A 25,324-nucleotide genomic window follows, 5' to 3' on the forward strand; every position below is an offset into this window, starting at 1 on the left:
GTGCGTGTGTGCATGTGTGTGTGTGTATGTGTCTCTGTGTGTCCGTTACTGTGTGTGTGTCTTTGTTTGTGTGTCTTTGTGACTGTGACTGTGTGTTTGTCTCTGTCTGTGTGTCCGTGACTGTGTTTGTATCTGTGTGTGTGTATGTGTCTCTGTCTGTGTGTCTGTTACTGTCTCCTTGTCTGTCTGTGTGTGTGTGGAGAGAGTGGAGAGTTTCCCAGAACTGGGCAGTGTGCTTGTGACCAGCTCCAGTTTGACAGCAGAGGTCTCACTCCAAATCAGTAGAGCGGCATTATCTTTTCATCGGCTGCATAACGCTGACACTGTGTGGAAGCTACCTAGTCTGTCGCTCTGCACGAAGCTTGGGGTTTCGATTTAAAGCTTTCGTGACTGCAGGGATTCATCTTCTTGGTTCTTTCGGTAAAGTCACTGTGTGTGTCTCACTGTGTGTGTGTGTCTCACTGTGTGTGTGTGTCTCACTGTGTGTGTGTGTCTCACTGTGTGTGTGTGTGTCTCACTGTGTGTGTGTCTCACTGTGTGTGTGTCTCACTGTGTGTGTGTCTCACTGTGTGTGTGTGTGTCTCACTGTGTGTGTGTGTGTCTCACTGTGTGTGTGTGTGTGTCTCACTGTGTGTGTGTGTGTCTCACTGTGTGTGTGTCTCACTGTGTGTGTGTGTGTCTCACTGTGTGTGTGTCTCACTCACTGTGTGTGTGTCTCACTGTGTGTGTGTCTCACTGTGTGTGTGTGTGTCTCACTGTGTGTGTGTGTGTGTGTGTCTCACTGCAGTGTGTGTGTCTCTCACTGTGTGTGTGTCTGTGCGTGTCCCCGCGTGTCTCCTTGTTGCAGGTCTCTGAGCTCAGGGCGTTTGTTCCGAGCAGCTTCTCCTCAGAGCCGCTGGCTTCACGGAGACGCAGAGACACGGAGACGCGGAGACACGGAGACACGGAGACGCGGAGACACGGAGACACGGAGACGCGGAGACACGGAGACACGGCTTCATGGAGAGCAGTCACGGGGCAGCAGTACGGACAGCCTCAATGCCGAGAGAGACATAGACACAGGTGAGACACACGGAGACGCGGAGAGAGACACGGAGAGAGACACAGAGACGTGGAGACACACAGACACAGAGACACGGATACCAGTGAGAGACACAGAGGCGTGGAGACACAGAGACACGGAAACACGGAGAGAGACACGGAGAGAGACACAGAGACGTGGAGACACACAACAACAACAACCGCCATTCGCCACTAAGTGGCGGTGACGTCACCACGACGCTTGTGCCAGGCCACGTGCACCTTGAGGCCACGTGAAGTGTCGAACGCCCGCTGGCAGGAGGTCACGGGGCAGACCCAGCAGGTGCCACGGGTCGACTGACTGATATGACTGGCTGATGCACCACCTGTGCCCCCTACTGTACCAACACGCACGCACACGTACACACACACGTACACACGCACGTACACACACACACGTACACACACACGTACACACACACGTACACACACACGTACACACACACGTACACACACACACGCACGTACAAACGCACGTACACACACACACGTACACACACACACGTACACACGCACGTACACACACACGTACACACACACGTACACACACACGTACACACACACACGCACGTACAAACGCACGTACACACACACACGTACACACACACACACGCGCACGTATACACGTGCACACACACACACGCACGTACAAACGCATGTACACACACACGTACACACACACGTACACACACACGTACACACACACACGTACACACACGCACATACACACACACACACGCGCACGTATACACGTACACACACACACACGCACGTACAAACGCATGTACACACACACGTACACACACACGTACACACACACACGTACACACACGCACATACACACACACACACGCGCACGTATACACGTGCACACACACGTACACACACACACGCACACACACGTACACACACAATTACACGCGTACGTACACACGTACACACACGTACACACACGTGCGATGGTGGAGGCTGGTGGAGGTGCTGTGAACCCGCTTGCTGTGCTGCCCACTGCAGGGTTGCTGGTGGGGGGGGAGGGGCTGTTTGGCAGCGGGGGAGTTCCCTTCCTCCCCCTCGCCCCGCACGGCCATCTTCACCGTGGGCTCACCCCCGGGAGGGTCTCCCGGGACGCTCACCACGGGGACGCTCACCACGATGGCGGTGCCTGCAACGCGGGGCAGACTGCTGTCCGGTGAGAGACACGGGGTGGGGGAGACACGGGGGGAGAGACACGGGGGGAGACACGGGGGGAGACGCGGGGGGTGACGCGGGGGGAGTGACGCGGGGGGAGAGACGCGGGGGGTGACGCGGGGGGTGACGCGGGGGGAGTGACGCGGGGGGAGAGACGCGGGGGGAGACGCGGGGGGTGACGCGGGGGGAGTGACGCGGGGGGAGAGACGCGGGGGGGGGGGGGGGAGACACGGAGGGAGAGACACGGGGAGAGAGAGACACGGGGGGAGAGACACACGGGGGGAGAGACACGGGGGGAGACACGGGGAGAGACGCGGGGGGGAGAGACGCGGGGGGAGAGACACGGGGTGGGTGGGGGGAGAGACACGGGGGGAGAGACACGGGGGGAGAGACGCGGGGGGAGGGACGCGGGGGGAGAGACGCGGGGGGAGAGACGCGGGGGGGGAGACACGGGGGGGAAGAGACACGGGGGGGGAGACACGGGGGGAGAGACACGGGGGGGGGGAGAGACACGGGGGGGGAGACACGGGGGGAGAGACACGGGGGGGGGGAGAGACACGGTGGGGGAGAGACATGGGGGGAGACGCGGGGGGAGGGGAGAGACACGGGGGGGGGGGGAGAGACACGGGGGGGGGGGAAGAGACACGGGGGGGGGAGAGACACGGGGGCAGAGACACGAGGGGAGACACGGGGGGAGAGACACGGGGGAAGAGACACGGGGGGAGACACGGGGGGGAGAGACACGGGGGGAGAGAGAGGGAGAGAGACACGGGGGGGTGAGACACGGGGGGTGAGACACGGGGGGAGAGACACGGGGGAAGAGACACGGGGGGAGACACGGGAGGAGAGAGACACGGGGGGAGAGACACGGGTGGGGGAGAGACACGGGGGGGGAGACACGGGGGGAGAGACACGGGGGGGGGAGAGACACGGTGGGGGAGAGACATGGGGGGAGACGCGGGGGGAGGGGAGAGACACGGGGGGGGGGGGAGAGACACGGGGGGGGGGGGAGAGACACGGGGGGGGGGGGCAGAGACACGAGGGGAGACACGGGGGGAGAGACACGGGGGAAGAGATACGGGGGGAGACACGGGGGGGAGAGACACGGGGGGAGAGAGAGGGAGAGAGACACGGGGGGGTGAGACACGGGGGGTGAGACACGGGGGGAGAGACACGGGGGAAGAGACACGGGGGGAGACACGGGAGGAGAGAGACACGGGGGGAGAGACACGGGGGGGGGGAGAGACACGGGGGGAGAGACACGGGGGGGGGGAGAGACATGGGGGGAGACACGGGGGGAGGGGAGAGACACGGGGGGGGGGGAGAGACACGGGGAGGGGGGGGAGAGACACGGGGGGGGAGAGACACGGGGGCAGAGACACGAGGGGAGACACGGGGGGGTGAGACACGGGGGGAGAGACACGGGGGAAGAGACACGGGGGGAGACACGGGGGGGAGAGACACGGGGGGAGAGAGAGGGAGAGAGACACGGGGGGGTGAGACACGGGGGAAGAGACACGGGGGGAGACACGGGGGGGTGAGACACGGGGGGGTGAGACACGGGGGAAGAGACACGGGGGGAGACACGGGGGGGAGAGACACGGGGGGAGAGAGAGGGAGAGAGACACGGGGGGGGTGAGACACGGGGGGAGAGACACGGGGGAAGAGACACGGGGGGAGACACGGGGGGAGAGAGACACGGGGGGAGAGACACGGGGGGGGGAAGAGACACGGGGGGAGAGACACGGGCGGGGGAGAGACACGGGGGGGGGGGGAAGAGACACGGGTGGGGGAGAGACACGGGGGGGGGGAGAGACACGGGGGGAGAGAGACACGGGGGGAGAGACACTGGGGGAGAGACACGGGGGCAGAGACAGTTATGGACAGACACGGACACCCAGACTCTGACTCCCTCCCCATCTCCCCCTCCCCCCCTCCCCCCTCCCCCCTCCCCCTTTCCCCTCCCCCCTCCCCCCTCCCCCTCCCCCCTCCCCCTCCTCCCCCAGTGGGTTCTGGGAGCTCCGTGGGCTCCGCTTGCTCCAACTGCGGCCGCTCCGTCCCCTACTCTGACAGTCCTCCCAGCAACCCCGGCTGTGGTGGGGGGGGGCGGTGGTGGTGGGGGGGGCGGTGGTGGTGGTGGTGGTGGCGGTGGTGGTGGTGGTGGTGGTGGTGGCGGTGGTGGTGGTGGGGGGGGGGCCCATGTCCTGTCTCTCTGCGTCTCCTCCGGGACCATCCTCGCTGCGGTTTGGGACCTCTCCTCCCAACATGGTGGGAGAGGTGGCGTTTGAACCTCCAGCCCTGCCGGAGGAGACACTCATGGAGGTGAGTGTGTGGGTGGGTGAGTAGGTGGGTGAGTGGGTGAGTGAGTGGGTGAGTGTGTGGGTGGGTGAGTGAGTGAGTGGGTGGGTGGGTGGGTGAGTGTGTGGGTGGGTGAGTGTGTGGGTGGGTGAGTGTGTGGGTGGGTGAGTGTGTGGGTGGGTGAGTGAGTGGGTGGGTGGGTGGGTGAGTGTGTGGGTGGGTGAGTGAGTGAGTGGGTGAGTGTGTGGGTGGGTGGGTGAGTGGGTGGGTGGGTGGGTGGGTGAGTGAGTGAGTGGGTGGGTGAGTGAGTGAGTGAGTGGGTGGGTGGGTGGGTGAGTGGGTGGGTGGGTGGGTGGGTGGGTGGGTGAGTGTGTGGGTGGGTGTGTGTGTGGGTGGGTGAGTAGGTGGGTGAGTGGGTGAGTGAGTGGGTGATTGTGTGGGTGGGTGGGTGAGTGTGTGGGTGGGTGAGTGTGTGGGTGGGTGAGTGGGTGGGTGGGTGTGTGGGTGGGTGGGTGGGTGAGTGAGTGGGTGAGTGTGTGGGTGGGTGGGTGGGTGGGTGAGTGTGTGGGTGGGTGGGTGAGTGAGTGGGTGAGTGTGTGGGTGGGTTGGTGGGTGAGTGGGTGGGTGGGTGGGTGGGTGGGTGGGTGGGTGGGTGAGTGAGTGGGTGGGTGAGTGAGTGAGTGGGTGGGTGGGTGGGTGGGTGGGTGAGTGTGTGGGTGGGTGGGTGGGTGAGTGAGTCGGTGAGTGAGTGGGTGAGTGTGTGGGTGGGTGGGTGAGTGGGTGGGTGGGTGAGTGAGTGTGTGGGTGGGTGAGTAGGTGGGTGAGTGGGTGGGTGAGTGGGTGAATGTGTGGGTGGGTGAGTGAGTGAGTGAGTGGGTGGGTGGGTGGGTGGGTGAGTGTGTGGGTGGGTGAGTGAGTGGGTGGGTGGGTGGGTGGGTGAGTGTGTGGGTGGGTGAGTGTGTGGGTGGGTGAGTGTGTGGGTGGGTGAGTGTGTGGGTGGGTGGGTGGGTGAGTGAGTGGGTGGGTGGGTGAGTGTGTGGGTGGGTGGGTGGGTGAGTGTGTGGGTGGGTGGGTGGGTGGGTGAGTGTGTGGGTGGGTGGGTGGGTGAGTGGGTGGGTGGGTGGGTGGGTGAGTGGGTGGGTGGGTGAGTGGGTGGGTGGGTGAGTGGGTGGGTGGGTGAGTGGGTGGGTGGGTGAGTGGGTGGGTGGGTGAGTGAGTGGGTGGGTGAGTGAGTGGGTGAGTGTGTTGGTGGGTGTGTGGGTGGGTGAGTGGGTGGGTGAGTGTGTTGGTGGGTGAGTGGGTGGGTGAGTGGGTGGGTGAGTGTGTGGGTGTGTGGGTGGGTGGGTGAGTGGGTGAGTGTGTGAGTGAGTGGGTGAGTGTGTGAGTGAGTGGGTGGGTGTGTGGGTGGGTGGGTGAGTGGGTGAGTGTGTGAGTGAGTGGGTGGGTGAGTGGGTGGGTGTGTGAGTGTGTGGGTTGGTGTGTGGGTCAGTGAGTGTGTGGGTCAATGAGTGGGTGGGTGAGTGGGTGAGTGTGTGAGTGAGTGAGTGGGTGGGTGGGTGAGTGTGTGGGTGAGTGTGTGGATGGGTGCGTTTGTGGGTGAGTACAGGGTGAGTGTGTGGGTGCATCCCCCTGTCTCTGTCTCCCTGTCTCTGTCTCCCTGTCTCCCTGTCTCACTCCCCGTGTCTCCCTGTCTCTGTCTCCGTCTCCCTGTCTCACTCCCCGTGTCTCCCTGTGTCTCTCCCCGTGTCTCCGTCTCATCAGAGGGAGCACACAGACACGCTGAGGGATCTCCCTGTCTCTGTCTCCCCGTGTCTCCCTGTCTCTGTCTCCCTGTCTGTCTCACTGTCTCTGTCTCACTGTCTCTCTCCCCGTGTCTCCATGTCTCACCAGAGGGAGCACACAGACACGCTGAGGGATCTCCCTGTCTCACTGTCTCACTGTCTCCCTGTCTCCCTGTCTCTGTCTCTCTGTCCCCGTGTCTCCCTGTCTCACCAGAGGGAGCACACAGACACGCTGAGGGATCTCAGCTTCCTCCTCTCCTTTGCCGAGAGCCTCATGGAGGTTGCCGCGGTGAGGAGGGGCCCCGGGGGGGAGGGCCCCCCCCCCTCCTCGTGGGACAGGGGGGGGGCCCCCGCCGGTCCCCCCCCCTCCTCCTCCTCGTCGTCGTCGTCATGGGAACGAGTCGGGGGGGGCGGCTGCCCCCCACGGCTGCTGCAGGAGAGTGGCGGAGGGGCCGTGCCACACCACTCGCTGGCTCACTACGGCACCGAGTGGGGGTGAGCGTGGACGTGTCGCAGTGTGTGTCAGTGTGTCTGTCTCACCGTGTGTGTGTGTGACCGTGTGTGTCACCATGTGTGTGTCAGTGTGTGTTTCTCACCGTGTGTGTGTGTGACCGTGTGTGTGTCACCGTGTGTGTGTCACCATGTGTGTGTCAACGTGTGTGTGTCACCTTGTGTGTGTTACCTTGTGTGTCACCTTGTGTGTCTGTCACCGTTTGTGTGTCACCTTGTGTGTCACCGTGTGTGTGTGTCACCTTGTGTGTGTGTCACCTTGTGTGTGTGTCACCTTGTGTGTCACCTTGTGTGTGTGTCACCGTGTGTGTGTGTCACCTTGTATGTGTCACCGTGTGTGTGTGTCAGTGTGTATGTTACCGTGTGTGTGTGTCAGTGTGTGTGTCACCGTGTGTGTGTCACCTTGTGTGTCACCTTGTGTGTGTGTCACCGTGTGTGTGTGTCACCTTGTGTGTGTCACCTTGTGTGTCACCGTGTGTGTGTCACTGTGTGTGTTACTGTGTGCGTGTCACCGTGTGTGCGTGTGTGACGCTGTGTGTGTGTCGCCGTGTGTATGTCACCGTGTGCGTGTGTGACGCTGTGTGTGTGTCACCATGTGTGTGTCACCGTGTGTGCGTGTGTGACGCTGTGTGTGTGTCACCGTGTGTGTGTGACTGTGTGTGTGTGTGTGTCACCGTGTGTGCGTGTGTGACGCTGTGTGTGTGTGACTGTGTGTGTGTGTGTGACGATGTGTGTGTGTGTGTGACGCTGTGTGTGTGTGACTGTGTGTGTGTGTGTGACTGTGTGTGTGTGTGACGCTGTGTGTGTGTGTGACGCTGTGTGTGTGTGACTGTGTGTGATGCTGCGTGTGTGTGACGCAGTGTGTGTGACGCAGTGTATGTGACTGTGTGTGTGTGTGACGCTGTGTGTGACTGTGTGTGTGTGTGTGTGACTGTGTGTGTGTGTGTGTGTGTGACTGTGTGTGTGTGTGTGACTGTGTGTGTGACGCTGTGTGTGACTGTGTGTGTGTGTGACGCTGTGACTGTGTGTGTGTGACTGTGTGTGTGTGTGACTGTGTGTGTGTGACTGTGTGTGACTGTGTGTGACTGTGTGTGTGTGACGCTGTGACTGTGTGTGTGTGACTGTGTGTAGCCGTGCGGAGCAGCTGGTGCTCTACATGAAGGCGGCGGAGCTGCTGGCGTCAGCGCTGCACCTCGCCAAGGAGAAGGTGGAGATGGGGAAACTCAGCCCCTCTACAGCAGTCAAGCAAGGTGCAGTCACACACACACTGTGTCACACACACACACACACCTACACACACACAGCGTCACACACACACACACACCTACACACACACAGCGTCACACACACACACACACACCTACACACACACAGCGTCACACGCACACTGTGTCACACACACACGTACACACACACACTGTGTCACACACACACAGCGCCACACACACACAGTCACACACACGGAGTTACACACACACACACACAAGGAGAAGGTGGAGATGGGGAAACTCAGCCCCTCTACAGCAGTCAAGCAAGGTGCAGTCACACACACACACACCTACACACACACACAGCGTCACACACACACACACACACACCTACACACACACAGCGTCACACACACACACACACCTACACACACACAGCGTCACACACACACACACACCTACACACACACACAGCGCCACACACACACAGTCACACACACGGAGTTACACACACACACACACAAGGAGAAGGTGGAGATGGGGAAACTCAGCCCCTCTACAGCAGTCAAGCAAGGTGCAGTCACACACACACACACCTACACACACACACACACACCTACACACACACAGCGTCACACACACACACCTACACACACACAGCGTCACACACACACACACACCTACACACACACACAGCGTCACACACACACACACACACCTACACACACACAGCGTCACACACACACCTACACACACTGTGTCTCACACACACACACACACACCTACACACACACAGCGTCACACACACACACCTACACACACACAGCGTCACACACACACACCTACACACACACACTGTGTCACACACACACAGCGCCACACACACACAGTCACACACACGGAGTTACACACACACACACAAGGAGAAGGTGGAGATGGGGAAACTCAGCCCCTCGACGGCAGTCAAGCAAGGTGCAGTCACACACACACTGTGTCACACACACACACACGGCGTCACCAACACACGTACACACACACGTACACACACACGGCGTCACACACACACGTACACACATACGTACACACACACGTACACACACACACGTACACACACACACTGCGTCACACACACGTACACACACACGCACACAAGGAGAAGGTGGAGATGGGGAAACTCAGTCCCTCAACGGCAGTCAAGCAAGGTGCAGTCACACACACACACACAGGTAGTCACACGGTGTCACACACACACACACGGAGTTACACGGTGTCACACGCACACGTACACACGGCGTCACACGCACACACGGCGTCACACGCACACATGGCGTCACGCGCACACGTACACACGGCGTCACACGCACACACGGTGTCACACACACACACACGGTGTCACACACACACACACGGAGTTACACGGTGTCACACGCACACGTACACACGGCGTCACACGCACACGTACACACGGCGTCACACGCACACGTACACACGGCGTCACACGCACACACGGAGTTACACGGTGTCACACGCACACGTACACACGGCGTCACACGCACACATGGCGTCACACGCACACGTACACACGGCGTCACACGCACACGTACACACGGCGTCACACGCACACGTACACACGGCGTCACACACACACACGGCGTCACACATGTACACACAGTCGCGCACACACGAACACACGGCGTCACACACACGTACACGCACACACGTACACACGGTGTCACACACACACACGTACACTCCCCCTGTGTGTGTGTCACGCCTAGGGTACCCCCAGTGACAGCTCCCCCTGTGTGTGTGTCACACCTAGGGGACCCCCAGCGCCAGCTCCCCCTGTGTGTGTGTGTCACACCTAGGGTACCCCCAGCGCCAGCTCCCCCTGTGTGTGTGTGTCACACCTAGGGTACCCCCAGTGACAGCTCCCCCTGTGTGTGTGTCACGCCTAGGGTACCCCCAGTGACAGCTCCCCCTGTGTGTGTGTCACACCTAGGGGACCCCCAGCGCCAGCTCCCCCTGTGTGTGTGTGTCACACCTAGGGTACCCCCAGCGCCAGCTCCCCCTGTGTGTGTGTGTCACACCTAGGGGACCCCCAGTGACAGCTCCCCCTGTGTGTGCGTGTCACACCTAGGGTACCCCCAGCGCCAGCTCCCCCTGTGTGTGTGTGTCACACCTAGGGGACCCCCAGTGACAGCTCCCCCTGTGTGTGCGTGTGTCTCCCCAGTGGCGCGCAGCCTGAACGGGCGCTACAAGGAGAGCGTCCAACGCTGCCGGGAGCTGTCGTCGCGCCTGGCGCGCTTCCTGTGGGACAAGCAGAGCTTCGCCTGCGCCGTGGGCAGCGTGAGCGCCGAGCGGCTGGTCTACGCACACGCCGTCGAGCTGGTACACGCACACACACACACACAGACACACACAGACACACACACACACACAGACACACACAGACACACACACACACACAGACACACACACACAGACACACAGACACACACACACACACAGACACACACAGACACACACACACACGCCGTCGAGCTGGTACACGCACACACACACACACATACACACACACACATACACACACACAGACACACACACAGATACACACAGACAGACAGACACACACACACACCGACACACAGACAGACACAGACAGACACACACAGACACAGGCACGCACACAGACACACACACACAGACACACACACACAGGCACACAGATGATGATGGTGATGAAGGTGATGGTAATGGTGACGATGTTAAACAGGTGATGGTGATGATGGTGACGATGTTGATGATGGTGATGATGATGTGTAGGTGATGTTGATGGTGATGGTGGTGGTGATGTGTAGGTGCGTGCGACGGCGCTGGATGAGATGTTCCACCGCGTGGACGACGAGGTGGTGATGATGATGGTGATGGTGACGATGATGATGATGATGATGTTGATGATGTTAACGAGGTGATGGTGATGACGATGTGTAGGTGCGTGCCACGGCGCTGGATGAGATGTTCCACCGCGTGGACGACGAGGTGGTGATGATGATGGTGATGGTGACGATGATGATGATGATGATGTTGATGATGTTAACGAGGTGATGGTGATGACGATGTGTAGGTGCGTGCCACGGCGCTGGATGAGATGTTCCACCGCGTGGACGACGAGGTGGTGATGATGATGGTGATGGTGACGATGATGATGTTGATGATGTTAACGAGGTGATGGTGATGACGATGTGTAGGTGCGTGCCACGGCGCTGGATGAGATGTTCCACCGCGTGGACGACGAGGTGGTGTCGCGCTACCGCAAGGCGGCTCTACTGCTGGATGGTCTCGGACACCTCGTCACGGAGAGCCACGACCTGGAGGCCATCGCCAAGTGTGAGTGGACTTCACCATCACCTCGTTACTACCATCACCACCACCACCATCATTATCACCTCACTACCGTCATCACCACCACCACCACCACCATCATTATCACCTCACTACCGTCACCACCACCGTCACCACCACCACCACCACCGTCACCACCACCACCGTCACCACCACACCACCACACCCTCTGTGTGTGTGTGTGTGCCACTGTGTTGCCGGCAGCCTTCATAGGCGCTGCCGCTACAAGCAGCACTTGCCCCTACAGCCTGCCAGAGGCTATACATACTGTGTGTGTGTGTGTGTGTCTGTGTGTGTGTGTGTCTGTGTGTGCGTGTGTGTCTGTGCGTGTGTGTATGTGTGTGTGTGTGTGTGTCTGTGTGTGTGTCTGTGTGTGTGTGTGTGTATGTGTATGTATGTGTGTGTGTGTCTGTGCGTATGTCTGTGTGTGTCTGTGTGTGTATGTGTGTGTGTGTCTGTGCGTGTGTGTGTCTGTGTGTGTATGTGTGTGTGTGTGTCTGTGTGTGTATGTATGTGTGTGTCTGTGCGTGTGTGTCTGTGTGTGTATGTGTGTGTCTGTGTGTGTGTGTCTGTGTGTGTATGTGTGTATGTGTGTGTGTCTGTGTGTGTGTGTGTATGTGTGTGTATGTGTGTGTGTGTCTGTGTGTGTATGTGTATGTCTGTGTGTGTGTGTCTGTGTGTGTGTGTGTGTATGTGTGTGTGTGTGTCTGTGTGTGTGTGTGTATGTGTGTGTATGTGTGTGTGTGTCTGTGTGTGTGTGTGTATGTGTGCGTGTGTCTGTGTGTGTGTGTGTGTGTGTCTGTGTGTGTGTGTGTATGTGTGTGTATGTGTGTGTGTCTGTGTGTGTGTGTGTGTATGTGTGCGTGTGTCTGTGTGTGTGTGTGTGTGCGTGTGTCTGTGTGTGTGTGTGTGCGATACAGACAAGCTGTACGTAGAGAGACACGTGGAGAATCTGCAGCAGCAGCAGCAGCAGCTGCTGGGAGGAGGAGGTGGAGGAGGCTCTGTGGTGGATTACTGAGCCCCCAGTGTGTGCGTGTGTCATGCACGTACACACACGCACACGTACACACACGCACGCACACACGCACGCACACACGCACGCACGTACGCACGTACACACACGCACGTACACACACGCACGTATGCGTGTACGCGCACACACACACACACACAGACACGTACACACACACACGTACACACACGTACACACGCGTGTACGCACACACGCGCACACACACGTACACACACACACGTACACACACACACGTACACACACACGCGCGTCCGTGGTGTGTGTAGTGTCGTGGCGGGCGTGGTGGTGCTGGCCACCCCCCCCCCCCCCCCGCTCCTCTGTGTGTGTGGTGCTGCTGCTACTCGCTACTAGCAGCACTTGCCCCTACAGCCCTGTTAGAGGCTACCTGGGGGAGCTTTGTCTTTGTGTGTCCGTGTGCGTGGCGTTAGCCACCCACACCCCCCTCCCCCCTGTCTGTGTGTGTGTCTGTGTGTGTGTCTGTGTGTCTGTGTGTCTGTGTGTGTGTGTATAAATATATAAATAATGGTTAACAATCTCTGCCACAGAAGGTCCCAGAGTTCCGGGTTCGACTCCCGGCCGGACCTCAGCTCCAGTTCACTACTTACTCAGCTCCGTGTGCGACTTTGTGCTGTGGGAGAAGAGAGGCGAGAGAGAGGGGGGAGGGAGAGAGGGGAGAGAGAGCTACTCACCTAGTCAACCACTCACCTCGTCACTCGCTGACCTACTCACCCACTCACCTACTCACCCACTCACTCACCCACCCACACACTCACCTAATCACTCACCCACTCACCCACTCACTCACTCACCCACTCACCTAGTCACTCACCCATTCACTCACTCACCTAATCACCCACCCACTCACTCACCCACTCACTCACCTACTCACCCACTCACCTACTCACCCACTCACTCACCCACCCACACACTCACCTACTCACTCACCCACTCACCTAGTCACTCACCCATTCACTCACTCACCTAATCACCCACCCACTCACTCACCCACTCACTCACCTACTCAGCCACTCACCTACTCAGCCACTCACCTACTCACCCACTCACTCACCTACTCACCCACTCACCCACTCACTCACCCGCTCACTCACCCACTCACCCGCTCACTCACCTGCCCACTCACCCACTCACTCACCTGCCCACTCACCCACTCACCTGCCCACTCACCCACCCACCTACTCACCCACTCACCTACTCACCCACTCACCCACCCACCTACTCACTCACCTACTCACCCACTCACCCACTCACTCACCTGCCCACTCACCCACTCACCTGCCCACTCACCCACTCACCTGCCCACTCACCCACTCACCTACTCACTAACCTGCCCACTCACCTACTCACCCACTCACTCACCTGCCCACTCACCCACTCACCTGGCCACTCACCCACTCACCTGGCCACTCACCCAGTGATGTCGACATTGTCAGCGCCTTGCGTATTCACGATGAGAATCTTCACCAGAAACCGCTTTCATTACTTGAAGATGGCTGTGGTGGTGGTGATGATGGTAGTGGTGGTGATAGTGGTGATGGTGGTAGTGGCGGTGATAGTGGCGGTAGTGATAGTGGTGGTGATGATGGTTGCGATGGTGGGGGGTGGTGGTGATGGTTGTAGTGATGTTGTGGGTGATGGTAGTGGCAGTGATGGTGGGGGTGGTAGTGATGGTAGTGGTGGTAGTGATGATGGTAGTGATGGTGGGGGTGGTGATGGTGGTTGTGATGGTGGTGGTGATGGTGATGGTAGTGATGATGGTAGTGATGATGGTAGTGATGGTGATGTTGGGGGTGATGGTGGGGGTGGTGATGTTGGGGGTCATGGTGGGAGTGGTAGTGATGATAGTAGTGATGGTGGGAGTGGTAGTGATGATGGTAGTGATGGTGGGGGTTGTGATGGTGGTAGTGATGGTGGTGGTGATGGTGGGGGTGGTAGTGATGATGGTGATGGTGGGGGTGGTGACGGTAGTAGTAGTGATGGTGGTGGTGATGATAGTGGTGATGGTAGTGGTAGTGATGGTAGTGGTTGTGATGATGGGGTGATGTTTGTGGTGATGGTGGTAGTGATGATAGTGATGATGGTGATGGTAGTGGTAGTGATGGTAGTGGTTGTGATTGGCTAATAGTGTCAGGGCTATGTGCGGCATCCGATTGGCTGAAACTGGATAGAGGCAGTGTCGGGGTCAGCATCCGATTGGCCAATTGGTGCGGCGTCAGAGCTCGCCACCCATTGGCTCGTGCGGCTACGGCCCTTCCGATTGGCTCGTGCCATTACCGCCATGGGTACGGCGGTGTCTGATTGGTCAATTAGTTCTTGCAGAGTCGTGTGGGTCCTCATCATCATCGTCAACACATTTGCCGAATTGTCCCCTCCCTCTCTGTGATGTTGGGACGTTGTACATCAGTCGGTTTATTTATTCTCACTGTAACCAGCCCCCCCACGTGTCTCCTCTTAGTGTACATAAGTATATATATACAAAGCACCACGAGCTAGGCAAACGTGGGCTCGTGGTAGAAATCGCTAAGGCCTCTTTGAAGGGGCGTTCAAGGGGATTTGAAACTTCCGTGGGCTTGTGGTGGTGGTCTCGGTGAAGCAGAGGTTGCCAAACGGGTTTTGATTCCTTACCCGTACCCGGCCGCACCAGGGTCGCAAACGGGTACCCGTACCCGGCCGTACCCGTACCCTACCCGTACCTGGCCGGGTACGGGTCGGGTACGGGTATCGGGTACCCGATTGCGACCTCTGGGATGAAGCCATGTTGCAGGCGCGGGTGGGTTGATTCTAGGAACTTGAATTGTGAGAAGAGACAAGACGTTGGGAAATGAGTGACAAACACGGTGACTCACCAGTGACTCACGGCCTACCCGTACCCGTACCCGGCCGCACCAGGGTCACAAACGGGTACCCGTACCTGGCCGGGTACGGGTATCGGGTACCCGGTTGCGACCCTGGTGCGGCCGGGTACGGGTAGACCGTGAGTCACTGGTGAGTCACCGTTTGTCACTCATTTCCCAACGTCTTGTGTCTCTTCTCATAATTCAGGTCGAGAAATGAACGGATGGGTGACGTGGGCTTGCTTGTGTCTGTGTGTGTGTGTGCGGCGATGGGGAATGTCGTGATCTGTATTATTGTTGTTTAGTCTTCTGCCTAAAGGGACTTTAGCGGAAGACGCAGAGAGTGAGCTCAAGAGGAGTTCGTGAGCATTCATTAACGCGTCCCCCCCTCCCTCCTCCCCCCCACGGGGTCGCACTGCGACCGGCACTACTTTCGGGGAGGGGCGGCAGTGTATCCTTGCGCCAGTGGTGAGCCGCCTGTGTTGGTTAGCGGCCTCAGCACCCCCTCGCAATCGCGTAACCTTACGCCGTACGAGAAAATAGTTCCCGAGTGTGGTGTGTGACTGTGTGTGTGATTGTGTCTGTGTGTGTGACTGTGTGTGTGACTGTGTGTGTGAGACTGACTGTGTGTGTGAGACTGACTGTGTGTGACTGTGTGTGTGTCTGTGTATGTGTGACTGTGTGTGTGACTGTGTGTGACTGTGTGAGTGTGTGTCTGTGTGACTGTGTATGAAAGACTGTGTGTGACTGTGTGTGTGACTGTGTGTGACTGTGTGTGTGTGACTGTGTGTGTCTCTGTGTGTGTGACTGTGTGTGTGACTGTGTGTGTGCGTGTGACTGTGTGTGTGTGTCTCTGTGTGTGTGACTGTGTGTGTGTGACTGTGTGTGTGCGTGTCTTACGCAGTGAGCGTGACGAGGACACGGTGTGTGGTCAATCAGAGAGGCCAGTCACCATTTCAATAACGTCACTTTATTTTGATCAATGAACGCGGATTGTTGGGGTGATGGTGGTGGTAATGGCTGGAGATGGTGGTGGTGGTGATGGAGGTGGTGGTGATGGAGGTGGTGATGGTAGTGGTGATGGTGGAGATGATGGTAGTGGTGATGGTGGAGATGGTGATGGAGGTGGAGATGGTGGTGGAGGTGGTGATGGTGGAGATGGTGGTAGTGGCTGGAGGTGGTGGTGGTGGTGATGGAGGTGGTGGTGATGGTGGAGATGGTGATGGAGGTGGAGATGGTGGTGGAGGTGGTGATGGTGGAGATGGTGGTAGTGGCTGGAGGTGGTGGTGGTGGTGATGGTGGTGGTGGTGATGGAGGTGGTGGTGATGGAGGTGGTGATGGTAGTGGTGATGGTGGAGATGATGGTAGTGGTGATGGTGGAGATGGTGATGGAGGTGGAGATGGTGGTGGAGGTGGTGATGGTGGAGATGGTGGTAGTGGCTGGAGGTGGTGGTGGTGATGGAGGTGGTGGTGATGGAGGTGGTGGTGATGGAGGTGGTGGTGGTGGTGATGGTGGAGATGGTGGAGATGGTGGTAGTGGCTGGAGGTGGTGGTGGTGATGGAGGTGGTGATGGAGGTGGTGATGGAGGTGGTGATGGAGGTGGTGGTGGTGGTGGTGGTGATGGAGGTGGAGATGGTGGTAGTGGCTTGAGGTGGTGGTGGTGGTGGTCCATGTTTGGCTGACACACAGCAGGTAACAACCAAACAGCCGTCAGTGATTGCAACTTGAAAAACAAATCGGAGGATTTCAAACGTTGCCAGGAGTTGTGACGCGACTTTGACAATGACGAGTTCTAACTACGACTGTGAAGTCATTAAAAGCCTGCACTTTAACCACGCTCGCACAGACACACAGACACACAGATATAGACACACAGATACACACATAGACACATATAGACACAGACACACAGACACACAGATACACACATAGACACATAGACACACATAGACACACATAGACACACAGATACACACATAGACACACACATAGATACACAGACACACACATAGATACACACAGACACACATAGACACACAGATACACATAGACACACATATAGACACATACACACATATAGACACACAGATACACAGACACACAGATATAGACACACAGATACACACATAGACACACAGATACACAGACACACATAGACACACATAGACACACAGATACACACAGATACACAGACACACAGATATAGACACACAGATACACACATAGACACACAGATACACACACACAGACACACATAGACACACATAGACACACAGATACACACACAGACACACACAGACACATAGACACACAGATACACACAGAGACATACTCGCACAGACACACACAGTCAGTCACACAGACACACATAGATACAGACACACACATACACACACACAGACACACACACACAGACATACACAGACACACAGGCACACACACAGGCACACACACACAGGGTCACACACACAGGCACACACAGACACACACACTGACACTGACACAGACACACACACACACAGGCACACAGGCACACACACACACACACAGTCACACACACAGACAGACACACACACAGACACACACACAGACACAGACACACAGACACAGACACACAGACACACACACAGACAGACAGACACACACAGACAGACACACACAGACAGACACACACAGACAGACACACACAGACAGACACACACACAGACAGACACACACACACACAGACACACACACACAGACACACACAGACACACACACAGACACACACACAGACAGACACACAGACAGACACACACACAGACACACAGACACAGAGCGAGTGGTGGAGCTCTCCGCTGAGTCGTCTCCGCTTGGGGCCAAGGCGACCAGCACGAGAACCGTGCCACAAACGCGCCAAAGCCGAGGAGGATGATGGTGGTGGTGATGGTGGTGGTGATGATGTAGTGATGATGATGGAGTGATGGTGATGATGGTGGTGATGATGATGATGATGTAGTGATGATGATGGTGGTGGTGATGATGATGGAGTGATGGTGATGATGGTGGTGGTGATGATGATGTAGTGATGGTGATGATGACGAGGGCGATGGTCCGAGTGCTTGAATTGCAAAGCGGCGGTGCGATGTCTCGAGACGTTGATCGTTTTAAAGAAAAAACTGTTCGTGGGTTAAAATAAACTACCAGTTGCGGTTTTTCGTGAGTCGAGTCGTGTCTGTGTGTGTTCACATACCACGTGTGTGTGTGTGGAGTGATGTGTGGGTGAGTGGGTGGGTGAGTGGGTGGGAGGTTGAGTGGGTGACTGGGAGGGTGACTGAGTGGGTGGGTGACTGGGAGGGTGACTGAGTGGGTGGGTGAGTGAGTGACACGGGCTAATGAAGAGACGGAGTGATGGGTGAGTGGGTGACACGGGCTAGAGAAGAGATGGAGTGATGGGTGAGAGGGTGAGTGGGTGGGTGGGTGAGTAGGTGAGTGACACGGGCTAAAGAAGAGGGTGAGTGAGTGAGTGATGGGAGGGTGAGTGAGTGGGTGTATGGAGTGATGTGTGAGTGAGTGACACGGGTTAGAGAAGAGATGGAGTGGGTGGGTAGGTGAGTGAATGGGTGAGTGGGAGGGTGAGTGAGTGGGTGAGTGATGGGTGGGTGAGTGAGTGGGTGAGTGATGGGTGGGTGAGTGATGGGTGGGTGAGTGATGGGTGGGTGAGTGGGAGGGTGAGTGAGTGGGTGAGTGGGAGGGTGAGTGAGTGGGTGAGTGATAGGTGGGTGAGTGAGAGGGTGGGTGAGTGGGAGGGTGAGTGAGTGGGAGGGTGAGTGAGTGGGTGGGTGAGTGATGGGTGGGTGAGTGGGAGGGTGGGTGAGTGGGAGGGTGAGTGAGTGACACGGGCTAGAGAAGAGATGGAGTGATGTGGTCAGGAGGATGTGGAGCTGAGTGGACTTGCCGATGACTGGTGCCAGCGGTGTCAAGATCGGCCTCAGTGAAGGACGCTACTGGGCAGTTGGAGGCAGTCGCCCTCCAACAACAACGGAGGGCGGAGGAGCGACGCTCACAACAACGAGCGGAGCGTTGGGTGGCTAAAGCACAGCGAGTTGGCACAGTAGGGGGCACAGGTGGTGCATCAGCCAGTCATCTCGGTCATCTCAGTCAGTCGACCCGTGGCACCTGCTGGGTCTGCCCCGTGACCTCCTGCCAGCGGGCGTTCGACACTTCACGTGGTAGCCTCAAGGTGCACTTGGCCTGGCACAAGCGTCGTGGTGACGTCACGAATGGCAAGTGCTGCTACTCGCTACTAGCAGCACTTGCCCCTACAGCCCTGCTAGAGGCTACCTGGGGGAGCTTTGTCTCCGTGTCTCCGTGTCCCACGTGTCTCCGTGTCCCTGTGTGTCCTCCGTGTCCCCCGTGTCTCCGCTCTCATCTCTTGTCCCCACCAGCACTGGCAGCTGCTTTGTCCACACGGGAGACACGCGGACACGGAATCAGAGACACCGAGACACTGGGACACGGAGACACGGAGACACTGGGACACTGAGACACTGAGACACTGGGACACTGGGACACTGGGACACTGGGACACTGGGACACTGAGACACTGGGACACTGGGACACTGGGACACTGAGACACTGGGACACTGAGACACTGGGACACTGGGACACTGGGACACTGGGACACTGAGACACTGGGACACTGGGACACTGGGACACTGAGACACTGAGACACTGGGACACTGAGACACTGGGACACTGGGACACTGGGACACTGGGACACTGAGACACTGGGACACTGAGACACTGGGACACTGAGACACTGGGACACTGAGACACTGGGACACTGGGACACTGAGACACTGAGACACTGGGACACTGAGACACTGAGACACTGGGAGTGAGTGGTGAGTGAGCGGTGAGTGAGCGGTGAGTGAGCGGTGAGTGAGTGAGTGGTGAGTGAGTGGTGAGTGAGTGGTGAGTGAGTGGTGAGTGAGTGAGTGTTGAGTGAGTGGTGAGTGAGTGGTGAGTGAGTGGTGAGTGAGTGGTGAGTGAGTGGTGAGTGAGTGTTGAGTGAGTGGTGAGTGAGTGAGTGGTGAGTGAGTGGTGAGTGAGTGGTGAGTCAGTGGTCAGTGAGTGGTGTCAGTGGTGAGTGAGTGGTGAGTGAGTGAGTGGTGAGTGAGTGAGTGGTGTGTGAGTGGTGAGTGAGTGGTGAGTGAGTGGTGAGTCAGTGGTGAGTCAGTGGTGAGTGGGTGAGTGAGTGGTGAGTGAGTGGTGAGTGAGTGAGTGGTGAATGAGTGGTGAGTCAGTGGTGAGTGGTGAGTGAGTGAGTGGTGAGTCAGTGGTGAGTGAGTGAGTGGTGAATGAGTGGTGAGTCAGTGGTGAGTGGGTGAGTGAGTGGTGAGTCAGTGGTGAGTGGGTGAGTGAGCGGTGAGTGAGTGGTGAGTGAGTGAGTGGTGAATGAGTGGTGAGTCAGTGGTGAGTGGGTGAGTGAGTGGTGAGTGAGTGGTGAGTCAGTGGTCAGTGAGTGGTGTCAGTGGTGAGTGAGTGAGTGGTGAGTGAGTGAGTGAGTGGTGAGTGAGTGAGTGAGTGGTGAGTGAGTGAGTGGTGTGTGAGTGGTGAGTGAGTGGTGAGTGAGTGGTGAGTGAGTGGTGAGTGGTGAGTGGTGAGTGAGTGAGTGGTGAGTGAGTGAGTGAGTGGTGAGTGAGTGAGTGGTGAGTGAGTGGTGAGTGAGTGAGTGGTGAGTGAGTGGTGAGTGAGTGAGTGAGTGGTGAGTGAGTGGTGAGTCTGAACACTCACCAGACTGTGTTGTGGGCGGTTCCTGGCCCGAACGCGGTGCATTGTGGGTCGTCTCCTCACCAGGTGAGGCTCCAGGTGAGGCTCCAGGTGAGGGTGGTGAGGGTGGTGAGGGTGGTGAGGGTGGTGGTGAGGGTGGTGGTGAGGGTGGTGGTGAGGGTGGAGGTGAGGGTGGTGGTGAGGGTGGTGGTGAGGGTGGTGGTGAGGGTGGAGGTGAGGGTGGTGGTGAGGGTGGTGATGAGGGTGGTGGTGAGGGTGGAGGTGAGGGTGGTGGTGAGGGTGGAGGTGAGGGTGGTGGTGAGGGTGGTGGTGAGGGTGGTGGTGAGGGTGGTGGTGAGGGTGGAGGTGAGGGTGGTGGTGAGGGTGGTGGTGAGGGTGGTGGTGAGGGTGGTGGTGAGGGTGGTGGTGAGGGTGGTGGTGAGGGTGGTGGTGAGGGTGGTGGTGAGGGTGGTGGTGAGGGTGAGGGTGGTGGTGGGGGTGGTGAGGATGGTGGTGAGGGTGGTGGTGAGGGTGGTGGTGAGGGTGGTGGTGGGGGTGGTGAGGGTGGTGGTGAGGGTGGTGAGGGTGGCAGTGATGGTGGTGAGGGTGGTGGTGAGGGTGGTGGTGAGGGTGGAGGTGAGGGTGGAGGTGAGGGTGGAGGTGAGGGTGGTGATGAGGGTGAGGGTGGTGGTGGGGGTGGTGAGGGTGGTGGTGAGGGTGGTGGTGAGGGTGGTGGTGAGGGTGGTGGTGAGGGTGGTGGTGAGGGTGGTGAGGGTGGCGGTGATGGTGGTGAGGGTGGTGGTGAAGGTGGTGGTGAGGGTGGTGGTGAGGGTGGTGGTGAGGGTGGTGGTGAGGGTGAGGGTGGTGGTGGTGGTGGTGAGGGTGGTGGTGAGGGTGGTGGTGAGGGTGGTGGTGAGGGTGGTGGTGAGGGTGGTGGTGAGGGTGAGGGTGGTGGTGAGGGTGGAGGTGAGGGTGGAGGTGAGGGTGGAGGTGAGGGTGGTGATGAGGGTGAGGGTGGTGGTGGGGGTGGTGAGGGTGGTGGTGAGGGTGGTGGTGAGGGTGGTGGTGAGGGTGGTGGTGAGGGTGGTGAGGGTGGCGGTGATGGTGGTGAGGGTGGTGGTGAAGGTGGTGGTGAGGGTGGTGGTGAGGGTGGTGGTGAGGGTGAGGGTGGTGGTGGGGGTGGTGAGGGTGGTGGTGGGGGTGGTGGTGAGGGTGGTGGTGAGGGTGGTGGTGAGGGTGGTGGTGAGGGTGAGGGTGGTGGTGGGGGTGGTGAGGGTGAGGGTGGTGGTGAGGGTGGTGGTGAGGGTGGTGGTGAGGGTGGTGGTGAGGGTGAGGGTGGTGGTGGGGGTGGTGAGGGTGGTGGTGAGGGTGGTCAGGGTGGCAGTGATGGTGGTGAGGGTGGTGGTGAGGGTGGTGGTGAAGGTGGTGGTGAGGGTGGTGGTGAGGGTGGAGGTGAGGGTGGAGGTGAGGGTGGAGGTGAGGGTGGTGATGAGGGTGAGGGTGGTGGTGGGGGTGGTGAGGGTGGTGGTGAGGGTGGTGGTGAGGGTGGTGGTGAGGGTGGAGGTGAGGGTAGAGGTGAGGGTGGAGGTGAGGGTGGAGGTGAGGGTGGTGATGAGGGTGAGGGTGGTGGTGGGGGTGGTGAGGGTGGTGGTGAGGGTGGTGGTGAGGGTGGTGGTGAGGGTGGTGGTGAGGGTGGTGGTGAGGGTGGTGGTGAGGGTGGTGGTGAGGGTGGTGGTGGTGAGGGTGGTGGTGAGGGTGGTGGTGAGGGTGGTGGTGAGGGTGGTGGTGAGGGTGAGGGTGGTGGTGGGGGTGGTGAGGGTGGTGGTGAGGGTGGTGAGGGTGGCGGTGATGGTGGTGAGGGTGGTGGTGAGGGTGGTGGTGGGGGTGGTGAGGGTGGTGGTGAGGGTGGTGAGGGTGGCGGTGATGGTGGTGAGGGTGGTGGTGAGGGTGGTGGTGAGGGTGGTGGTGAGGGTGATGGTGAGGGTGGTGGTGAGGGTGATGGTGAGGGTGGTGGTGAGGGTGGTGGTGAGGGTGGTGGTGAGGGTGGTGGTGAGGGTGGTGGTGAGGGTGGTGGTGAGGGTGGTGGTGAGGGTGGTGGTGAGGGTGGTGGTGAGGGTGAGGGTGGTGGTGGGGGTGGTGAGGGTGGTGGTGAGGGTGGTGGTGAGGGTGGTGGTGAGGGTGGTGGTGGGGGTGGTGAGGGTGGTGGTGAGGGTGGTGAGGGTGGCAGTGATGGTGGTGAGGGTGGTGGTGAGGGTGGTGGTGAGGGTGGAGGTGAGGGTGGAGGTGAGGGTGGAGGTGAGGGTGGTGATGAGGGTGAGGGTGGTGGTGGGGGTGGTGAGGGTGGTGGTGAGGGTGGTGGTGAGGGTGGTGGTGAGGGTGGTGGTGAGGGTGGTGGTGAGGGTGGTGGTGAGGGTGGTGAGGGTGGCGGTGATGGTGGTGAGGGTGGTGGTGAAGGTGGTGGTGAGGGTGGTGGTGAGGGTGGTGGTGAGGGTGGTGGTGAGGGTGGTGAGGGTGGTGGTGAGGGTGGTGGTGAGGGTGGTGGTGAGGGTGGTGGTGAGGGTGAGGGTGGAGGTGAGGGTGGAGGTGAGGGTGGAGGTGAGGGTGGTGATGAGGGTGAGGGTGGTGGTGGGGGTGGTGAGGGTGGTGGTGAGGGTGGTGGTGAGGGTGGTGGTGAAGGTGGTGGTGAGGGTGGTGGTGAGGGTGGTGAGGGTGGCGGTGATGGTGGTGAGGGTGGTGGTGAAGGTGGTGGTGAGGGTGGTGGTGAGGGTGGTGGTGAGGGTGAGGGTGGTGGTGGGGGTGGTGAGGGTGGTGGTGAGGGTGGTGGTGAGGGTGGTGGTGAGGGTGGTGGTGAGGGTGAGGGTGGTGGTGGGGGTGGTGAGGGTGGTGGTGAGGGTGGTGGTGAGGGTGAGGGTGGTGGTGAGGGTGGTGGTGAGGGTGGTGGTGAGGGTGGTGGTGAGGGTGGTGGTGAGGGTGAGGGTGGTGGTGGGGGTGGTGAGGGTGGTGGTGAGGGTGGTGAGGGTGGCAGTGATGGTGGTGAGGGTGGTGGTGAGGGTGGTGGTGAGGGTGGTGGTGAGGGTGGTGATGAGGGTGGAGGTGAGGGTGGAGGTGAGGGTGGAGGTGAGGGTGGTGATGAGGGTGAGGGTGGTGGTGGGGGTGGTGAGGGTGGTGGTGAGGGTGGTGGTGAGGGTGGTGGTGAGGGTGGAGGTGAGGGTGGAGGTGAGGGTGGTGGTGAGGGTGGTGGTGAGGGTGAGGGTGGTGGTGGGGGTGGTGAGGGTGGTGGTGAGGGTGGTGGTGAGGGTGAGGGTGGTGGTGAGGGTGGTGGTGAGGGTGGTGGTGAGGGTGGTGGTGAGGGTGGTGGTGAGGGTGAGGGTGGTGGTGGGGGTGGTGAGAGTGGTGGTGAGGGTGGTGAGGGTGGCAGTGATGGTGGTGAGGGTGGTGGTGAGGGTGGTGGTGAGGGTGGTGGTGAGGGTGGTGGTGAGGGTGGAGGTGAGGGTGGAGGTGAGGGTGGAGGTGAGGGTGGAGGTGAGGGTGGTGATGAGGGTGAGGGTGGTGGTGGGGGTGGTGAGGGTGGTGGTGAGGGTGGTGGTGAGGGTGGTGGTGAGGGTGAGGGTGGTGGTGGGGGTGGTGAGGGTGGTGGTGAGGGTGGTGGTGAGGGTGAGGGTGGTGGTGAGGGTGGTGGTGAGGGTGGTGGTGAGGGTGGTGGTGAGGGTGAGGGTGGCGGTGATGGTGGTGAGGGTGGTGGTGAGGGTGGTGGTGAGGGTGGTGGTGAAGGTGGTGGTGAGGGTGGTGGTGAGGGTGGAGGTGAGGGTGGAGGTGAGGGTGGAGGTGAGGGTGGTGGTGAGGGTGGTGGTGAGGGTGGTGGTGAGGGTGGTGGTGAGGGTGAGGGTGGAGGTGAGGGTGGAGGTGAGGGTGGAGGTGAGGGTGGTGATGAGGGTGAGGGTGGTGGTGGGGGTGGTGAGGGTGATGGTGGGGGTGGTGAGGGTGGTGGTGAGGGTGGTGGTGAGGGTGGTGGTGAGGGTGGTGGTGAGGGTGGTGGTGAGGGTGGTGGTGAGGGTGGTGAGGGTGGCGGTGATGGTGGTGAGGGTGGTGGTGAAGGTGGTGGTGAGGGTGGTGGTGAGGGTGGTGGTGAGGGTGAGGGTGGTGGTGGGGGTGATGAGGGTGGTGGTGAGGGTGAGGGTGGTGGTGGGGGTGGTGAGGGTGGTGGTGAGGGTGGT

At 59.3% G+C, this 25,324-nt stretch overlaps 1 protein-coding gene and 2 long non-coding RNA genes across 3 annotated transcripts; all 3 read left to right on the forward strand.

Moving 5' to 3' along the window:
- Positions 1-824: 824 nt before the first annotated feature.
- On the forward strand, positions 825-4,374 carry LOC144955596 (uncharacterized). The gene is made up of 3 exons (XR_013641732.1): positions 825-1,062; positions 2,095-2,269; positions 4,275-4,374. It is a non-coding gene; the product is annotated as an uncharacterized LOC144955596 (long non-coding RNA).
- Positions 4,375-4,428: 54 nt separating this feature from the next.
- On the forward strand, positions 4,429-16,292 carry LOC144955597 (serine/threonine-protein kinase ULK2-like). The gene is made up of 6 exons (XM_078885769.1): positions 4,429-4,590; positions 6,562-6,842; positions 7,989-8,107; positions 10,299-10,456; positions 11,317-11,455; positions 12,391-16,292. The coding sequence occupies exons 1-6, from the start codon at positions 4,468-4,470 to the stop codon at positions 12,486-12,488; spliced, it is 918 nt and encodes a 305-aa protein (XP_078741895.1). The 5' UTR covers positions 4,429-4,467; the 3' UTR covers positions 12,489-16,292.
- Positions 16,293-16,297: 5 nt separating this feature from the next.
- On the forward strand, positions 16,298-18,558 carry LOC144955598 (uncharacterized). Its single transcript, XR_013641733.1, has 3 exons — positions 16,298-16,387; positions 16,672-16,931; positions 16,983-18,558. It is a non-coding gene; the product is annotated as an uncharacterized LOC144955598 (long non-coding RNA).
- Positions 18,559-25,324: the final 6,766 nt, after the last annotated feature.

This window comes from Lampetra fluviatilis, unplaced genomic scaffold (genome assembly GCF_964198595.1).
Source record: "Lampetra fluviatilis unplaced genomic scaffold, kcLamFluv1.1 SCAFFOLD_839, whole genome shotgun sequence".
Taxonomy (NCBI): Eukaryota; Metazoa; Chordata; class Hyperoartia; order Petromyzontiformes; family Petromyzontidae; genus Lampetra; species Lampetra fluviatilis.

Excerpts from the sequence above, each read along its gene's own strand:
- LOC144955597 (XM_078885769.1), top strand. The coding sequence starts at position 4,468 with ATGTCCTGTCTCTCTGCGTCTCCTCCGGGACCATCCTCGCTGCGGTTT. Across the intron at positions 4,591-6,561 it reads CGGAGGAGACACTCATGGAG|AGGGAGCACACAGACACGCT; the intron begins GTGAGTGTGTGG and ends CTGTCTCACCAG. Across the intron at positions 6,843-7,988 it reads CACTACGGCACCGAGTGGGG|CCGTGCGGAGCAGCTGGTGC; the intron begins GTGAGCGTGGAC and ends GACTGTGTGTAG.